At 37.1% G+C, this 18,069-nt stretch overlaps 1 protein-coding gene across 2 annotated transcripts in view; it reads left to right on the top strand.

The window, feature by feature from the left end:
* Nucleotides 1-18,069, top strand: part of DCN (decorin) — a 41,993-nt gene that overhangs the window by 2,546 nt on the left and 21,378 nt on the right. Inside the window, exons 1-3 of one of the 2 annotated variants that reach the window (XM_049626080.1) lie at nucleotides 842-951; nucleotides 1,722-1,968; nucleotides 16,867-16,979. In XM_049626080.1, coding sequence (XP_049482037.1) covers nucleotides 1,755-1,968; nucleotides 16,867-16,979 — 327 coding nt within the window. In that variant the 5' untranslated portion in view covers nucleotides 842-951; nucleotides 1,722-1,754. Of the gene's footprint in view, nucleotides 1-841; nucleotides 952-1,721; nucleotides 1,969-16,866; nucleotides 16,980-18,069 lie in introns of those variants that run through there. The other variant, XM_049626079.1, reaches the window with a different exon arrangement.

Genomic DNA, 18,069 nt, shown 5'->3' with positions numbered 1-18,069 from the left:
TTTTTTCTTTTTTTTTTTTTTTTTTTTTTTTTTTTTTTTTTTTTGCATATGCTACCATTGGCTGCTGATGAAAAAATCATTCTTTAAGTCTAGTTATGAATTTGCAGCTTTAATATGCTCCTTGTAAGTGTACAATTCAACGTAGATGTGGCAAAACTAAAGATAGTATCTACAATGTGTTTTTGGAATCCTTAGAACATTTCCAGTGGTGTTTTAAAATATATCAGCTCAAAAATAGACTACTTCTTCTCCATATGATCAGCTACTTTTTGTCAATTAAGATTTATTTAGTTCACTTCAGCTAACAAAACAACAAATTCAACAACAGATATATAAATCTAAAGGGCTCATTGAATGAATGGAGAAGTACATGGATTTGCCAAAACTGTACTTTTGTTTCTTTACAAGAAACCAGATAACATGGGAGTCATATAAAAATCAGTAGGATTTTCCATAGATGTTTATTTGTTTTTTTAAAAAAATGATCAGTTTGAGAAACTGGTCAATAGATTTATTTTGAAAAGTAAACTGTGCTTATACCAAATTTAAGTTTTGGATTTGTTACCTTCCTCATGCTAGAAATTTGCTATTGAAAAAATACAACTTTGTGGTTTAAAAGATCAGACTGGTTGCTTGGAACAAACCGAATAACGTGTATTATTAATAAATTGATGGTCAATTGAGTCATTTTTGTGCAAAATATTGTGCAAGGCCTGGGTACAGAACAAAGAATAATAAGACACGCCCTGAAGGAGTGCATCTTCTAGCTGGGGGGGACAGACCAAGCACGCCAAACAAATTACAGTATAATGTGATAAGTTCTTTAAAAGAGGTAAGAGCAACGTGCTTTGGGACACAGAAGAGGGAGGAAGCAGCATCCTGTGTGGATGAGCCAGGGAATACACAAGGGAAGTCCATTATCTCATTCAATCTTTACAACTCTCTCCCAAGGTAGGTATTTTAAAGGGCAATTAGCTTTGAGTGTCAGGGCTGTGGTGGGGGTCGGAGTGGAGAGGAAATGGAGAGAAACAGGGCTTGAAACATCGGCACCAGATTGTGAATGGTCTCACTTGCAGCAAAGGGGATGTGGACCTGATGGGCAAGCCTTGAGAAGTCAACAAGGAGTTTTCAGTAGAATAGAAATACAATGAAATCTGATTTTCTGAACATGACTTGGGCAGCAGAGTTGAAGATGGCCTGGAGTAGAGAGAATCTTCAAGGCCAAGGCCGAGACCAGTTGGAAGCTCTTGTGAAAGTTCAGGGAGTGATGAGAAAGGTCTGGACCAAGATAAATACAGTGGGATGGAGAGAGGAGATTGGCTTCCAGAGATATTTCTGACACAGGAATTGGAGATCTCTCATGTGTATAGATGAAATTTTATTTGACCGTAGCATGGCTTATGTTGAATGAGCATTGAAAATTCCAACGTGATCTATCATCTTAACGATTTTGCAAATGATGTGAATATATATTGCCTTAATTCAGACTCCAAATTCAAGCAAGCAGATTTCAAGAACATTCACATTTCTTTACAGAAGTAAATAGCTGTGCCAGGTAGTCTATTATGTACCTTTCAAATACATTTCAATATTCGGCTTCCTAACAATAAATGAAATATGGTTTTTTTTTATGCTTTACACTGACTCTACTCTATCTCATATCAGAGATAACAACGTAACCAGGCAGTGCTACTCCTCTAAACCTTTCGTTTGTTTCCCAGGTTCCTTGGCAGTGAAAATACATGAGATAAATCATGAAGGCAACTATCATCTTCCTCCTGCTTGCACAAGTTTCCTGGGCTGGGCCGTTCCAACAGAGAGGCTTATTTGACTTTATGCTAGAAGATGAGGCTTCTGGGATAGGCCCAGAAGAGCACCCTCCTATTGATTCTGAATTAGAGCCTCTGGGACCAGTGTGTCCTTTCCGCTGTCAGTGCCACCTTCGAGTTGTGCAGTGTTCTGATTTGGGTGAGTAGGTGCAGGAGGCCCTCTTTCCTTACCTTGTTTTATGTTCTATTTTTTTGTTACTGTTTGTTTCAAATAGTTAGTTAACATATCCCCTACCCTGTTGTGTTCACAGGAATGGGCTTCCTTGAGAGTTAAAACATTTTCATTTTGAATCCCCGCAGTTCCAAATGTGAGAGACAGTGCCACCTATGGAGAAGCAAAGGAAGCCGAATAGCATAGAAAGAAGTAGCCTTGAAGTTAGGAGACTGTTTTCTTCCCTTTTTTAAAGTAGGGGCTCCATCACTTGCACAATCTTAGACAAATCACGTTTTGAAAAATCTTTCTGAGCTTCATGGTCCCCTTTCTTTGAAATAAAATTTTGAACAAATCACTGTCCTATGATTCCAAAGTGAAGGCTCATTTTAATTCAGTGATTTGCTTTCAAGAAATACTAGATATTAAGACGTGGGTGATGTCTCTACTCTTGGCTTAGCCCAGATAACGGTGTTTGAACATTACTAAATTGTAAAGTATGTAGAGTTATCAGAAGTAAAACAAGTAAAGTTTTAGAACAAAAAATTATCTTTCAAGTACCAAACTACTCCCTTAATCTCTGGGTCTTAGTTTTGGCTTTACATTTGGCATTCTGTAATCTAGCTATTTATATTCTTTAGAAAGTTTCAAGAGCAATCTTTACAGCCAAGATATGGTGTAAATATCCAATATAATCACGAGACATATAACTTTAGCCCAACACTGTATACACTTTGATTTATCATGTTTCAGGAAAAATTTGGCCTGGGAATTCCAAGAGCAATACACTCAAAAGATAAATCTCCAGAAAGTTTGAGGCCCCAGCAGATGGGCCAAAGGGGAATGAATGTAGTTGACATGACAGTTGATTTGTATCTCTCTCTCTCTCTCTCGGTTCATTTATTATAAGGAAAAATAAAGAAAAAAAAAATCCCCACAGAATGACTTTACCATGGGGTATGGAGTATTTCCTTACAGGAGAAACTCCATAGTGTAGTAGGGTACTTCTTTTCAACATTCTATATTTATTCAGAACATGCTTTCTAGCAATATTTTGCATGGAAATTTGCCACTAACTTCTATAGTTGGAATAAACTACAAACTAGAACCCAGGAAAACATAAAACATGTTCAATACTAACAACTGAAAATCAAACACTTCAAGATAGCTTTTTCGGTGCTGACGTATCGTATAGCCATTTAACCCCCTCCCCACAAAAGTGTGTAGAAGGCTTTAAAAAGGCTACAGGATAATTCCACTGGATTCATGTATTCATTCAGCAAATACATCGAGACCCCACAATGTTGTAAGCCCTGGGAAGAAAGGAATGAGGAAGACAAATATGGTCCTTATTCATGTGGGTCTGATATTATATTAGTGGTTATTTCTTTTTTGAATTGTATATTCACTACAAGGGGGATTAGATTGCTATCAAATTCTACAGAAACTATTATAAGCGTCTAGAGATTCCCTGCATTACTCATATAGGCAGAAAAATAATGGAGATGAAAATATCTGAACAGAGGAATCATCATATGATGGATATACTAGTGGTAAACTTTTGTTTTTTGAATGTTTATTTATTTATTTTTGAGAGAGAGAGAGAGGCAGAGAGAGGCAGAGAGAGAGGGTGACAGAGAATCCCAAGCAGGCTCCGTGCTGCCATCACAGAGACTGATGTGGGGCTCAAACTCAAGAACCATGAGATCATGACCTGAGGTAAAATTAAGGGTCAGATGCTTAATCAACTGAGCCACCAGGTGCCCCAAGTGGTAGACTTTTAAAAAATTTATTAAATGGCCAAGTTCCTAAGACATGTGATACACGTTAAATCTCACTTGGCCTCTCGTAACAACGTTAAAAAGATTCATGATTATTCCCACTACATATAATACCAACAATGAACAGTTGATAATTTTAAGGAGCAAAGACTTGTTCGGTCACTTCACTGGTTTTATTTTTCCATAGATGTGGCTTTATTTTGTTCACATGATAAATAGTTTATAAAGCTTGACTCTGATGAAAGCATTGGAGACAGTTTTCTACTGGTCTTTCATAAAAAAGCCCTAAGGCTATTTCTCAAAACTAAACAGAAAAATCAGTCTCAGGAAACATCAAGTTCATTGACTTGGGCGTCTCATGATACAGCTTTGTTGTTGTCCTTGTTATTATTTTTTATTGTTTATTTTGAGTTGTTTTTTGATGAGGAAATTTTTTACGTGTTACCTTTATCTAAGAGCCCAGAGTGCACGTCTTTCCTGTAAAAGGTTTACTGACATTATATACCAAAGAAGTAGCCAACATTGTAATAATGATTTGTTTGAGGAAACCCTATATAATTAAGAGAACTGAGTTCCCATGAGCAATGGTCTCATCTAAGTTACTTTTAGTTTCTGTTAAATTCATATTTAAATATATTGTAAATAATTTTGGTCAGATATTTCTAAAACAGAAAATATATTTTTAAGTGTTTATTTATTTATTTTGAGAGAGAGAGAGAGAGAGAGAGAGAGAGAGAGGTGGGGGAGGGGCAGAGAGAGGGGGAGAGAGAATCCCAAGCAGGCTCTGCACCGTCAGCATGGAGCCCAACCTGAGGCTCGAACTCACGAACTGTGTGATCATGCCCTGAGCTGAAATCAAGACTTCGGCGCTCAACTGATTGAGCCACCCAGGTCCCCCAATACATATTTTCTATATGAGGATTCTATGGAATAAAGGCTGAAAGATATGTAAAAAAGAAAAAAAGAGGAAGGAGAAATAGGCAACCTTGTTCATAGTAAAGGCAATGCAGTTTATTTTTTGGTTTAAATTTTCTAGTGATCTGAACATGAAGCTTGAATTATTATAACAGAGAAAAAAAATGTAATGCACTTTGGAACGAGAAATGTGAATGCTTATCTGCATCAAAGGCTAATGTTTTCTTAAGGATTATCCTTGCCAAAGCTTCTAATGAGGGGAGAGGACCTACAGTGTTGAAGGACAGTAGGCCTTTGTCATCTAAACAATGTTTAACAGAAGCAAACATTTCTTATTAAAACGTTTGACTATTTTTGCCACTAAGAAGTATTTTTAACAAAGTTAAATGGCATCAAATTTGTAAACAGTTCTTTCAAAGCTGAGATGTTAAAACTGTGAAGTTACAATTGAATAATTAGTCCATGGGAAAATTCGAGGTGGTTCAAGAAGACACATTGACTGCTTTCATCCTTCATTCTAATGTATCTGAATAGCATTATGGTATATTTTCTATAGCATGTTTATTATTTCTATAGCATCCAGGATTGAGAAAGTAAGCATATTTCAACCCGTCCAAGAAATAATGAATGCTCCATAGATATTGGCCAAGTTGTTTGGCTGAATTTCTTGTACTTTCTTGTAATTGCAGTTTGGATCAGAATTTTATGAGATCTTCCTTCTTTCTTTTTTCTCTTAAGACATAAAGCAATTTACTCTTAAATGTAACATTTATTACAAAAATAAAATAAACATAAGCTTAGCAAATTTGAAATCTGTGAGTTCCCTTAAAATCAAAAAGGCACCAATGTAACTCATTTTAGTGCAATCTTTTCAAAATGTTCAATATTGATCCTGTGATTGGAAGTTCTGTTTTATGTACCTAATATCTTGCAGGAAAACAGTCCCCTTACTTATACGTATCCTCTTTGGCCCAAGTGTTATCAGGTAACCATTCGTCTTTGGCTCACATGTTACCAGGTAGCATTATTTGGTACTTTCATCTGGCTGCTAAAAGGCAGATCGATCCTGGCAGGTAAAATAAGGATCAGCATTGTTTTTTGACTATTCTTCCAAACTTAAATAATACTTGTCGATACATTTCCTATAAGCAAACTTGAAAGGAATTTAAATACCTTTTAAAATTATTTAATAGTTGAAAGAACTTGGGTTATGCCGTTCAATACCTCTGAACTGAAGTTCTGCTTTACCATTTACTACCTGTAACTTTGCAACTTTCATTGGGTAAGTGGGAATAGATCCCATTTCGTTAGGTAAGAATAGAAATGTTTGTAATAGTGTCTACCTTTCTGTTGTATTTAGCTTACCATTTCAGACAAAGTTGGCTAGTCACATGAGGCTCTTCCTCATAATGTTCTTGTGTTTTTCTTTGAAATTGAGAATCTCTAAGAAGTACATGGCTTGTCAAGATTGATATAAAATAACACCTTCTCTCCCCTGCCTCCCAAAGGGACTGTATCACCTCCAGCTATAAGCAGACATGAATTAGAAAATGCTGCAATTATCAAGCAGTTCACTCTTCTCCAAACACTATTCCTTTGAATAAAAGGGGTTTGGTTAAGTGGAGAACAATGAAACATTTGGCTATTTTATAATCATAAATGATTCACAACCCACATAGTTAGCTCTCTAGAGATGATGTCAGAAGATGTAACATTTTATTTTGCCCTGTAAAAGCAGTACAAATAGCTACTGGTTCCTAAAATGTACTTCATATGGCAAAGGATATTTTAGTTTAAAACAAATCTTAGCAAAAAAAAAAAAAAAAATACAAGCCTTCAAGTTGCATAGAGTTACTTTTCTTCTTTTTAATCATTTTGCTTCAACTGGTGAAAATTTTGTCAGTGGTCACCACTTGAGACATATATGCCATAGCTTGTTTCTTATCTGGGGAAACTGGTTTTCCAGAAGCAAATTTTACCATGAGGTAAATGAACCATTACACTTACTCTGTGAAATCAACTCAGAAGAATAAATTAGGGCTGTTTTGTAGAGGGGCAGAGAGAATGCTGGAAGTTCAGTTGCTTTTATAGTTTCTGTTGCAGCAGCAGGGACATGGGTGACCCTCACTGGGAGTTTCAGATGCAGCCAAAGCGTATGTCTAAGACATGGTGCAGGAAGGAGGCTGTGCACCGAGCATGCCCAATGGGTTGCCTAAATTATTATTGGGTAGGGTGGAGTATGGCAGATCTTTAGACGCAGCAAGAGGAATTCTCATGCGACTCGGATGGCCGAGGTTCCTGACATCAGGGGTCAAAGATGGGGAGGAGGAAGAAAGGAGTCAGAGAAAGCCACAGGAAGCATCTGTCTTCTTGAGCTGACTGAGAACTGACACATCCCTGGTTTCATTCTCAGTCCCGGGAGGGAGAGAGAGGCAGCTGTGTGAGATCAAGGCATTTGGTCAGACTACAGCTGCGATGTGTTCTCCCCTGCAAGATCATCTTGGCTCCAGAGGACAGGCTGAGAATAGGCTACCGGAATATCAACTCTCTGAGCAAAAGAAATGCAGGGGACCCTCTAATCTTAACTTTTCTCCTTCAGAGAATAGCAAAGAGATTATATATTTCCTTGAAAATAAGGATAAAGGAGAATTAATCCACTTTTCATTCCAGTCTCAATAAAAGGAGAAAGCCCTGAAGCAACTACACTATAACAGTCAAGGTTCAATTAATCCTTGACTTAGTTGGCGGATTGCTTTCCTGTAGCTTGTCTACTTCTGTGCTTTCACTGTAATCTATATTTTCCTTGATTATTCTTATATATTTATATATATATATAAATTATATATAACATATATATAGTAGTTATTCAGTATATTTTATTTATTTACTGAAACATTTCCTTCCAATACCCTAAGGAAAGTATAGTGATAACTTACTTTGTACACCCTGTACTCAACAAAATGCCTTATACTTGTTAGGCTCTCAAACATCAATAATTGCCTGACGAATGAATAAGTGAATATATGCATGACCTAGTGCTTGGATGAGTGCATAATTCTACAATATTCTTGATTCTATCAAGCTGGAAAAAGGAGAAAACATGGCTGACTAGGAGTCCTGGAGCTGTGGTGCACAGCATTTTTGTTTTTTGGTTGTTGTTTTGTTTGTTTGTTTGTTTGTTTGAGGATGGCCATAGAATCAGGAAGCTTAAACCTTCCTTGAGTTTATCTGAAAAGAGAATCAAATTAAAGGGGGAATCTCCTATTTCTGAAACCCAATGCAACTGCCATCACAATCAAATTGCTGTTTTTAAGAGGGGAATCAGGAAACATGTATGCCTTGAACAGAAAGGTTTTTGGTGGAACTGAGACTCCAACCTGTTGTATCTGTCATGTGCCAAAACTGAAGTGTATCACTATTGTCTTCATTATTAAATTGAAGACAGCATTATTAAAAAATATTGTTGGCAGTCAACAAGAATAAATTGTGGAGTTTGGACCCCTGCCACAGAACGGGGGGGGGGGGGGGGATGATGTCTTAGGGCAACCTGGCCTTTGTCCAACATGCAGTTTACCAGATTGCTGACATTTGCTAAAGAACCATGCTATTCATCACTGGGGCAACTAGAAAAAAAAAAAGTACAATTTGTCATTAGCCTTCATTTCAGAAATGATTTTCTGGTAATATCTTAAGTAGAATCTTATTTACTTTAACAAATAGCCCTATTTTAACGAAGATAAAGTTCCTTTTACAGAATTTGGGAGAACAAATAAATAATTCAGACTAGCCTTAGAAACAATTGCATTTCAATGGAAAATTTAGAATCACATTAAAGGAAGCTCATTGAAAAATAATTGAATGGAGAGAACCACTCTGTTCATGTTACTATTATTGAATAAATACTATCTCAAAACTTGACCACGTAAAAAGATAATTTTGCTTCGCTCATTATTTAAGGACAGGAGATTTGACTTGGGGTCTCTCTTGCATTTCAGACAGGTGTTGGCTGGGGCCGGGGCCATAGGGAGTCTAGCACACCCAAAACAGCTCACTCATAACTGGCAATTGTTGCTGCTGTTGCCTATGAGCCCAGCTGTTCTGTCATCTGGAGTGCTTCAGATGGCCCCTGCAGCAGGGTGGTCTCAGCTTAGACAGGCTTTTTACATGGCCCCTGGCTGCTCCCAGAACAAGCTTCCCAGAAGAACTGGGTAGCAGCTGTACAACCTTTTTTGACCTGGCCTCAAAAGTCACACCGTGTCTCCTCCGGCCCATTCCATTAGGTCATAGAGACATTGTAAGGCCAGCCCAGGTTTGAAAGGAGAGGGATTTGACTTCATCTTTTTATTGTTATTGAATAAGAGCATATGAGATGGGAGATATAATTAATGTCATCTTTGGAAACTGTGACCTTCTACACGCTCACTTGGATTTATATATGTTTCTAATGAGAAACATAGGCATAAGTTATGTATTCTATGTGGAAACTCCACAGATATTACATGTCCCTGTGAAGGTCATTATTTAACTACGTAAGAGGTCAAGTCAATGATAATGAAAATTAATTGACAAGTTTACTTCATAGTTACTGAAACTTTCTACTTGAGTTTAAGAAAGGCATTGAATCATATCTTCATAGCTTTTTTTTTTCCATTGTAGAAGTATCTTTTTTAATAAAATGCTTATTTATTCATTTTTTAGAGAGACAGAGAAAGTGGGGGGGGGCAGAGAGAGAGAGAGAGAGAGAGAGAGAAAGAGAATCCCAAGCAGACTCCATGCTGTCAAAACAGTGCCCAACATGGGGCTTGATCCCTTGAACTATGAGATCATGACCTGAGCCAAAACAGGAGTTGGGCGCTTAACTGACTGAACCCCTCAGCACCCCTGTAGAATATCTTTTTTGAAGCAAGTTTTACCTTGAAAATTGGTATTTCATTTAAAATGCCTAAAAAGTTAGAGAGGGAGGGAGCCAAAACGTAAAAGACTCTTAAAAACTGAGAACAAACTGAGAGTTGACAGGGGGTGGGGGGGAGTGGGTGATGGGCATTGAGGAGGGCACCTGTTGGGATGAGCCCTAGGTGTTGTATGGAAACCAATTTGACAATAAATTTTATATGAGAATAAAATAAAATAAAATAAAATAAAATGCTTAACATCTTACTTTCCATATAGTTTTAGGAAATAATATAAAATTCATCAGTATCAGTAGGAATGGTTTAGTTAAAATCATAGATGGTTAATAAAATCATATATAAAGACAGAATTTGAGAGTTTTTTTTAATTTAAAAGCTTGAGATAAAAATATACTTAAGATTGAACAACTGTCTGCTTGTATGTTATCTGAAGATTAGTTTTAGTTCAAGTAAACAATTTTTAACTAAAATAAAGTTTTTTAATCACCTCAAAATAATCTTTAGCTTTAGGATTTCCACCCTAGTCTACTTCATGCTCAGCGTTTTAAGATCAAGAAGCGTTATATACGTGAATATAATGAGTTAAAGGTCCCAGTTATCTCTGGTTGGCATCCGAGTTGATGTTAAGACGAAGTCACTCTGACTCTAAAGATGATAATGTTGACCAAAACAAATAGCCCAATGCAAAAATGACTGAAATTTTCCGAATTTGCCAAAGGAGTATAGCATTTGCCACTATTAAAATCTAGTTAAATGGACCAGCAACAGCTTTGGGGAGGCCGAGTTAGTTGTTGGGGAACATGTGCTTCCTGAAATGAGGAGATACCAGCAAAAGGCAGGGCTTTGTAGACAAGCTCTCTAGAGACCTTGAGCATCAAAGACCGTGAACGTCTTTAGAGACTTTGAACGTCATGGGAGCAAGGATGAATGCAACAAGACCACACAGGGTTTGGTGAGAAGAGCCAACCCAGGAGTAAGAACTATAAATGAAAAATGTGTGTGTGACACATAGGCAGAGCGGATGTCAGCTTCCAGGATAATACGTGTTATCATTGTATTGATTACAGGGAAAAACCCCTGAAAAACAGTCACTTTGCCACAGATTTACAGACTAATAATCAGCAAGATAATCGGAGCGGCACCCTTTTGTCTCCTTATTGAAAATACTTGTAGGTACCAGTAATTGAGGCCCTACTCTGCAAGATGGTAAGAAATTATGTTGTAGGACAATTTAGTGAATCCTCACAAAACTTCTTTGAAAGCTGCAAGAAAACTGAGGCATAGACAGCTTAAGCAACTTACCCAAGGATGTTAAGGATCAAAAAAGAGGAACCAGGATTAAAATTCAAATAATAGTCTTATTTAAAAGGTTATAGGAGGGGTGCCTGGATGGCTCAGTCGGTTAAGCGTCCGACTTCAGCTCAGGTCACGATCTTGCGGCCCGTGAGTTCAAGCCCCGCGTCGGGCTCTGGGCTGATGGCTCAGAGCCTGGAGCCTGCTTCCGATTCTGTGTCTCCCTCTGTCTGACCCTCCCCCGTTCATGCTCTGTCTCTCTCTGTCTCAAAAAATAAATAAACGTTAAAAAAATAAATAAAATTAAAAATGTTTAAAAAAAATAAATAAAAGGTTATAGGAAGATTTTTAAATATACAAAATCTGCAAAATAAGAGACACTTGTACATTCGTCACCAAGCTTCAACAACTGTCATCTAATGCCTGTATTTTTCTACGTATCTCCACCCACCTTCCCCCTTCCATATTATTTTTTTTAATTTTTTAATTTTTAATTTTTTAAAATTTATTCATTTTTGAGACAGAGAGAGACAGAGTGCGAGCTGGGGAGGAACAGAGAGAGAGAGGGAGACACAGAATCTGAAGCAGGCTGCAGGCTCTGAGTGGTCAGCATGGAGCCCGATGCGGGGCTCGAACCCACTGACTGGGAGGTCATGACCTGAGCTGAAGTTGGATGCTTAACTGACTGAGCCACCCAGGCGCCTCTGTCTTCCATGTTATTTTAAAGCAAATTTCAGTTGTCCTGTCATTTTATCCAACAATGTGTTGGTATGTTTCTCTGAAAGATTAAAGCTCTTAATTCATACAATCACGACAACCAGATCACATCTAAAATTTAAGATCATTTCTTAATATCATCTGAGATTCATTCAGGGTACACATTTTCAACCATCTCGTAAATATTACGAATGTTTAATTTTACAGTTTGTGTGAATTAGGATCCAAATGAAGTACATACACTGCAATTATTTAAATAGCTTTAAAGTCTTGTAAACTATAAATGATTGAAAAACAAGCCTTTCTTTACTTTCCCCTGCGGTTTATCTGTTGAGGAAATAGGGATTTTGTTGAATCTGTTTCTTTATTTTTGTTTACGTTTTTATTTTGATTCTAGTGAGTTAACATACAATGTTATATTAATTTCAGGCATACAATATAGGAATTCAACAGTTCCACACATCACCCTGTGCTCATCAAGACAACTGCACTTCTTAATCTCCATCTCATTTAACCCATCCCCCCACTCCCCTCCCCTCTGGTAACCATCAGTATGTTTTCTGTAATTAAGAATTTGTTTATTTCTCTCTCACTTGCTCTCTCTCTCTCTCTCTCATTTTTGTTCCCTTTTGCTTATTTGTTTCTTAAATTCCACATATGAGTGAAATCATATAGTATTTGTTTTTCTCCGACTGAATTATTTTATTTAGCAATATACTCTCTAGATCCATCCATGCCATGTCAAATGACAAGATTTAATTCCTTCTTATGGCTGGATAATATTCCTTTGTGTGTGTGTGTGTGTGCATGTGTGTGTGTGTGTGTGTGTGTGTGTGTGTGTATACACCACATCTTTTTTATTCATTAATCACTGGGCACTTGGGCTCCTTCCATATCTTGGCCATTGTAAATAATGTTGCTATAAACCCAGGAATGCATGCTTCCCTTGAATTAGTGTTCTTGTATTCTTTGGGTAATTACCCAGTAGTGTGACTGCTGGATCCTAAGGTAGTTCCATTTTTAACGTTTTAAGGAACCTCCATACTGTCTTCCACACTGGCTGTACCAGTTTGCATTCCCACGAACAGTCCTTGAGGGTTCCTTTTTCTTCACATTCTCACCAGTGCTGGTTGTTTCTTGTGTTATGGATGTTAGCCATTGTAACAGGTGTGAGGTGATACCTCATTGGAGTTTTGATCTGTATTTCTTTGATAATGGGGGATGTTGAGCTTCTTTTCATGTATCTGCTGGCCATCTGTATGCTTCCTTTGGAGAAATGTCTGTTCATGTCTTCTGCCCATTTTTTAATTGACATTGTTGAATCCATTTCTTTAATAGACTTAAGCATATACCTTTGACTTCTGTATCTCTTGTAAATTGGGAGTTACATCTACAGGCTTAATCAGATTCAGTGTTCATTATTTGCTTGATTGTTTTTGATAATACTTATCTATAAGTGAGGGTCTGTTCCTCCATCCAAGGGTTTACAATTGATCTCTTCCCATGAGAAATATATGTCATACAAAGAAACTGTTACCATTGTATCAGTTACCACGTGGGACAGAAAAGGTGATATACTTCAAACATATGTGAACAAAGGTTCCTCACAAATATGTCATAGACACAGAAGAAATTGAGAGCAGTTTTCAGGTGCAGATAATGGGGACAGCATATTTGATGGTAGTGTTCATTACTAAAATGTTTCTAGCTAAACCAAGAATCAGAAAGAAAATTCTGATTATTATAGCCAGTTGTATTCTAGTACTTCTGAGGAAAAGTAAGAACCGTTATGAAAGCAAGATGCGAAGAGATGATTGTAACAAAACATAGCAGAAAAGATCTTGAAGTCATGACCATGAACATTTCACCAAGGACAGCAGGACAGATAATGATTTTCCAACTAATCAATCGACAAGTCACCTTTATGTGTAAAGCAGTAAGACCACAGCTCTCATGAAATATAGTCATTTGTTCCTGCTTGCCCAGAATTTACAGAAAAGAAAGAAAACTGAAGTGCAGGACAATACCTCATGAGATTATATATAAGGAGTTGGTGGCAGAGGGGTCACTGTTATCTGGTGTGGTTAGGATGAATATTATAGAGGAGGGGGTGAAGGGCACACTTTAAGGGGTTATTAGAATGAAGCTAGAAGGACTTGAGTGGGTGGAATATCCATAAAACATAAATTGTAAATAAAAACAAGTATTTAAGAATCAGCACAGTATGTTTAAGGAACAGTGTAGATCAGCATCTTTTAAAAAAAATATGTGCCGTGTTTACATACATCTATGGCACATCGGGTAGATCTAGAGTGAGGACTCATGTCACCTTGTTCTTGGTTTAGGTTAAACATGAGATGCCTTAGAGAAGCCATATAACTCCATTAAATTTAAATTACTTATAAAAGAGAGCCTCGGTCTATATTAGAAGTATCCTAATTTCTGGGACAAGTGAAGTTTTGAATGTTGAACAAGTTGATTTCTTATAAGATCAAAACCAAATGCAACGAAGTAACAACAACCTGACGTCTGCTATCAGAATTATTTTTTTGAGAAGGTATATTTGAAATGGAGGCAGATGCTCGTCTCAGAAATGTGTGTGTGTGTTTGTGTATATGTGGGTGTGGGTGTGTAATTTACATTAAAAACACACTCAGTTGCACTTATTTTTGTCGAATTTTGTTTGATGTAGACTGGTAGGAATCTCATTGTAGTGTCTCCCTGATCAGCATTTGGGAATCATAGACAAGCTGTTACTTAATGGTCCTTTCCTTTGTGACATTTTAAGAAATCATAACTGGGATAATGTCCCCATTGTACTCTGCCTTTAGTTGTTGAGCAAGTTCAATGCCCTGTCTAGACCTTAAATGTACAACATGTGATTGCATCTGACATCAGAATGGTTCTGGGGTGCCTGCGTGGCTCAGTCTGTTGAGCATCAGACTTCAGCTCAGGTCATGATCCCCAGTTCATGGGTTTGAGCCCCATGTCAGGCTCTGGGCTGACAGCTCCCTCTCTCTCTGCCCCTCCCCTGCTCATGCTCTGTCTCTCTCTCTTCCTTTCAAAACTAAATAAACATTAAAAATTTTTTCTAAAAAAAATAGCTCTTGTTGGGGATACAGGAAAATTGTGTTCTAGTCTGCACTTTGACCCTCTTATGTGAGTTGCTCACGGCATGAAGCCTTTTCTAAAAATCATCTGGAAAAGTAAAATCACCCTACAGCCTTACCTATCTTGCCAGATTGATGTAAGTTAAATAAGATAACATATTTTCAGTTTTTATAAACTATAAAGCGACATCAGTAGAAAGCTTTAATAAAAATACTGCTCTATAAATCCTCCAAATAGATATAAATTTACTAGTAGCTCAGAGTAGATGGTAGGGTTATGATTTTAATCGAGAAAATGACTTTCTAAGCACTAAAATGCAAAAATCACAAGCCTGAAGATTTTTTGACATTAAATCTTCAGAAAAATGACGTATATAATTCACCTCAAGCAGTTCCTAAAATTCCAGGACAAAATAATCAAAATTGTTAGCCAAATGATATATCAAAAATGATATATCATTTTTTCCCTCTCCACATCTGACATTTATCTGCACTTTGGCATTAAACAAATGTTAAGAGAGTCACTAGGATTTAAGTTCAATAATATGTAAAAGTAAGCATAAGTGGAGATTAAAACTTTGACAGAGAAGCCCACAGATTAATAATGAAATGTAGATGGGAACTTTTTTCCAAAGTAAAGGAAATGTGTCTTTTCTTGGTTGGAGAACACTAATTATCAATGATTTGGCAGAAGCCTGCCACTCCTAATTGCATGAAATTATCAATCTGACATTTCTGAAAATGGCAGCAATCATGACTGCATAGAGCAGTTAAATATCCTCCTACAAGATAGCTGTTCATCGCTGAAAACACTTCACTCTTGTTTCTTCTCTGTGAACTGTTTCTGTAGTGAGTTCTTGGAATATATTTGTACATGTTTAGCATCGCCTGCATTTCGCTATTTAAATTTATAACGATAGTTGATCTCTGATAATGTGACAATGTGAGTAAAAAATTATTTGCAGAGAACTTAGAAGGTAGGTGATTTCAGGAATATTCTCTGCAATTTTCATGGAAGACACGAATATAGCACTATGACTGCAATGGTAATTCCACAGTCTGTACTCCCGTAAAATTCAAAATTGGAAAGATACCTTTGCAACATAGCAGTTGTAGTCCCTGTAGAAATTTTCTTTGTAATGGAAAACATTGAATTATATGTTCTGTGGGGATGTGGACAATTTCTGTCTTGTTCCTGCTGTGTCCCCCGGACCTAATAAATTGATGGTGTCTAGGAAGTATTCCGTAAAGCTTTGTTGAATGAATGAAAGAATTCAAGTTTCAGATATGATGGAGAGGTTAAACACTTTTCTGATTTATGTGATACAACCTAAAATACAGAAATGATCACATGAATTTGAGTCAATAGAATATCACATTTTTGCTTAACGACCTACACCAATGTGAAACAAAGCCAATGGAAGAGAGAGAGGCATTTTAATTTTTTTAATCTTAATTATTTTTGAGACGCACAGAGAGAGACAGAGTGTGAGCGGGGGAGGAGCAGAGAGAGAGGGAGACACAGAATTCAAAACAGGCTCTAGGCTCTGAGCTGTCAGCACAGAGCCTGATGCGGGGCTCAAACTCCTGAACCGCACGAGATTGACGCTTAACCAACTGAGCCACCAGACGCCCCAAGAAAGGCATTTTAAATGTAGATCTGTGGCAATGTCATGTTAGGTCTAAAGGGTCTTTGATGATTTGGCTGAAGCTCTTCTCTACTCATGGTATATTTATGCAGAAAGTATAGATTTAGAGGTCGCTTGCACTTAACATTTATCAAAGGAATTGATTGTTAAAACAAGAACAGTGAGGTAAAACAATGTGCACTGAGAAAGTTGAGCCACTCCCTTACAAAATATAAATTTTACTTTTATTCAGAAAAGTAATTACATGGGGAAGATGATGTGTTTATTTATACTTGAATATACATATATGTAACCTTTATATATATGTATCCTTTGTATACATCCTTTGACTTCTTTGGGAAAAATAAAGCAGATATTTTAAACTACAATCGGTATAATTCCTAGAAGAAGAAAATTATGGTACTGGTAAAATTTTCATTGTAACACTGATTTCTTTGCAAACACATCCCTTGTGATTGTGTAGTCATGTGCCCCTTTTACTGACTATACGTCACTTTTACTCTCATGCAAGGTTTGGAAAAAGTGCCAAAAGAGCTCCCTCCTGACACTACGCTGCTGGACTTGCAAAACAACAAAATAACCGAAATCAAAGATGGAGACTTCAAGAACCTGAAGAACCTTCATGTAAGGATTCTTTGTGTATTTGTTTGTTGGTTGGTTTGTGAGTTGTAACAAGATCTGACTCAGAGGATTTTTCAAAACAAAACTTAGGTAAGGCCTGGGGTACTATATAGTAATAAATCAACACATAAGTGTTGATTAAATTCTCTGTTTAGGGAGCGATAGGGGCGCAAAGCATCGTATTCATTAACCCCTAAAAGTCAGCCAGTTTTCTTGCATATACCCCATATATCTTTAGTATTTGCTTCCTAAAAATATATATATCTTAATCTTCTCTTATGTTTCATGAATAAAAGTCTTTATCTCCCCAGTTAGATAGTACTTCATTAGGCGAACAAAATGGACTACTCATCTTAGCATTCATTTATTTCTTTTTGTTTTCTTTCATTCATTTTCTAAGAGGTGCAAGTGTTTTAAAGGCTCAAAGATTGGCACCAATAGAAAAAGGGATAAACATCCATGTTTTACTTAGTAAATATAATTCTATCTCCAAACATCTATATCTATATATCTAGATCTTGCTTTGTATGCAGGAGTATGCATGCTTCATTCTTATCTGTATCTGTGCTTTTATTGTCATTATTATAGTGTCACACATCCAGTGTACCGGATAGGATTCCAGCAGAAAATTAATGGCACTCTCAAAAGGGTTCACAGAGAAGGCTTTACTGAAGGGACTATTTACAAAGGGATATAGGAGCCAACAAAGCGTTATGAAGTATGCAAGCCCACCTTGAGAGAAGTGGGGAACTGTATTCCCACCTCCTGATTTCCTGTCAGTGTCTCCTATGGATGAACCTAATGAGAGGTCAGAGGTTAGGGTCATCTGGGTTAGGCAGTTTCCAAGTTCACTTCCCAGGACATAGAGGAAGGTCACATAGAACAAAGAATGAGTATAACTGTAGTTGGGAGAAAGTACGTTATAAATGGAGAATGACCAACCCAATCAAATAGGGTTAAGTATTGCTAAGGCAGCCTTCTGTAAGAGAAAGTGCATTGCCTTTTCAGGTAGGTCATCAGAATCCCTATGAACTGTATTTTTAGTCCAGCTCTCTACCTGTGGGATGAGTAGAATGTAGTCTCCCCTCAGAAT

Source organism: Panthera uncia, chromosome B4 (genome assembly GCF_023721935.1).
Source record: "Panthera uncia isolate 11264 chromosome B4, Puncia_PCG_1.0, whole genome shotgun sequence".
In the NCBI taxonomy this organism is placed as follows: domain Eukaryota; kingdom Metazoa; phylum Chordata; class Mammalia; order Carnivora; family Felidae; genus Panthera; species Panthera uncia.
The sequence above is the reverse complement of the archived record's forward strand: the minus strand, read 5'-3'. Positions and strand labels throughout refer to the sequence as shown.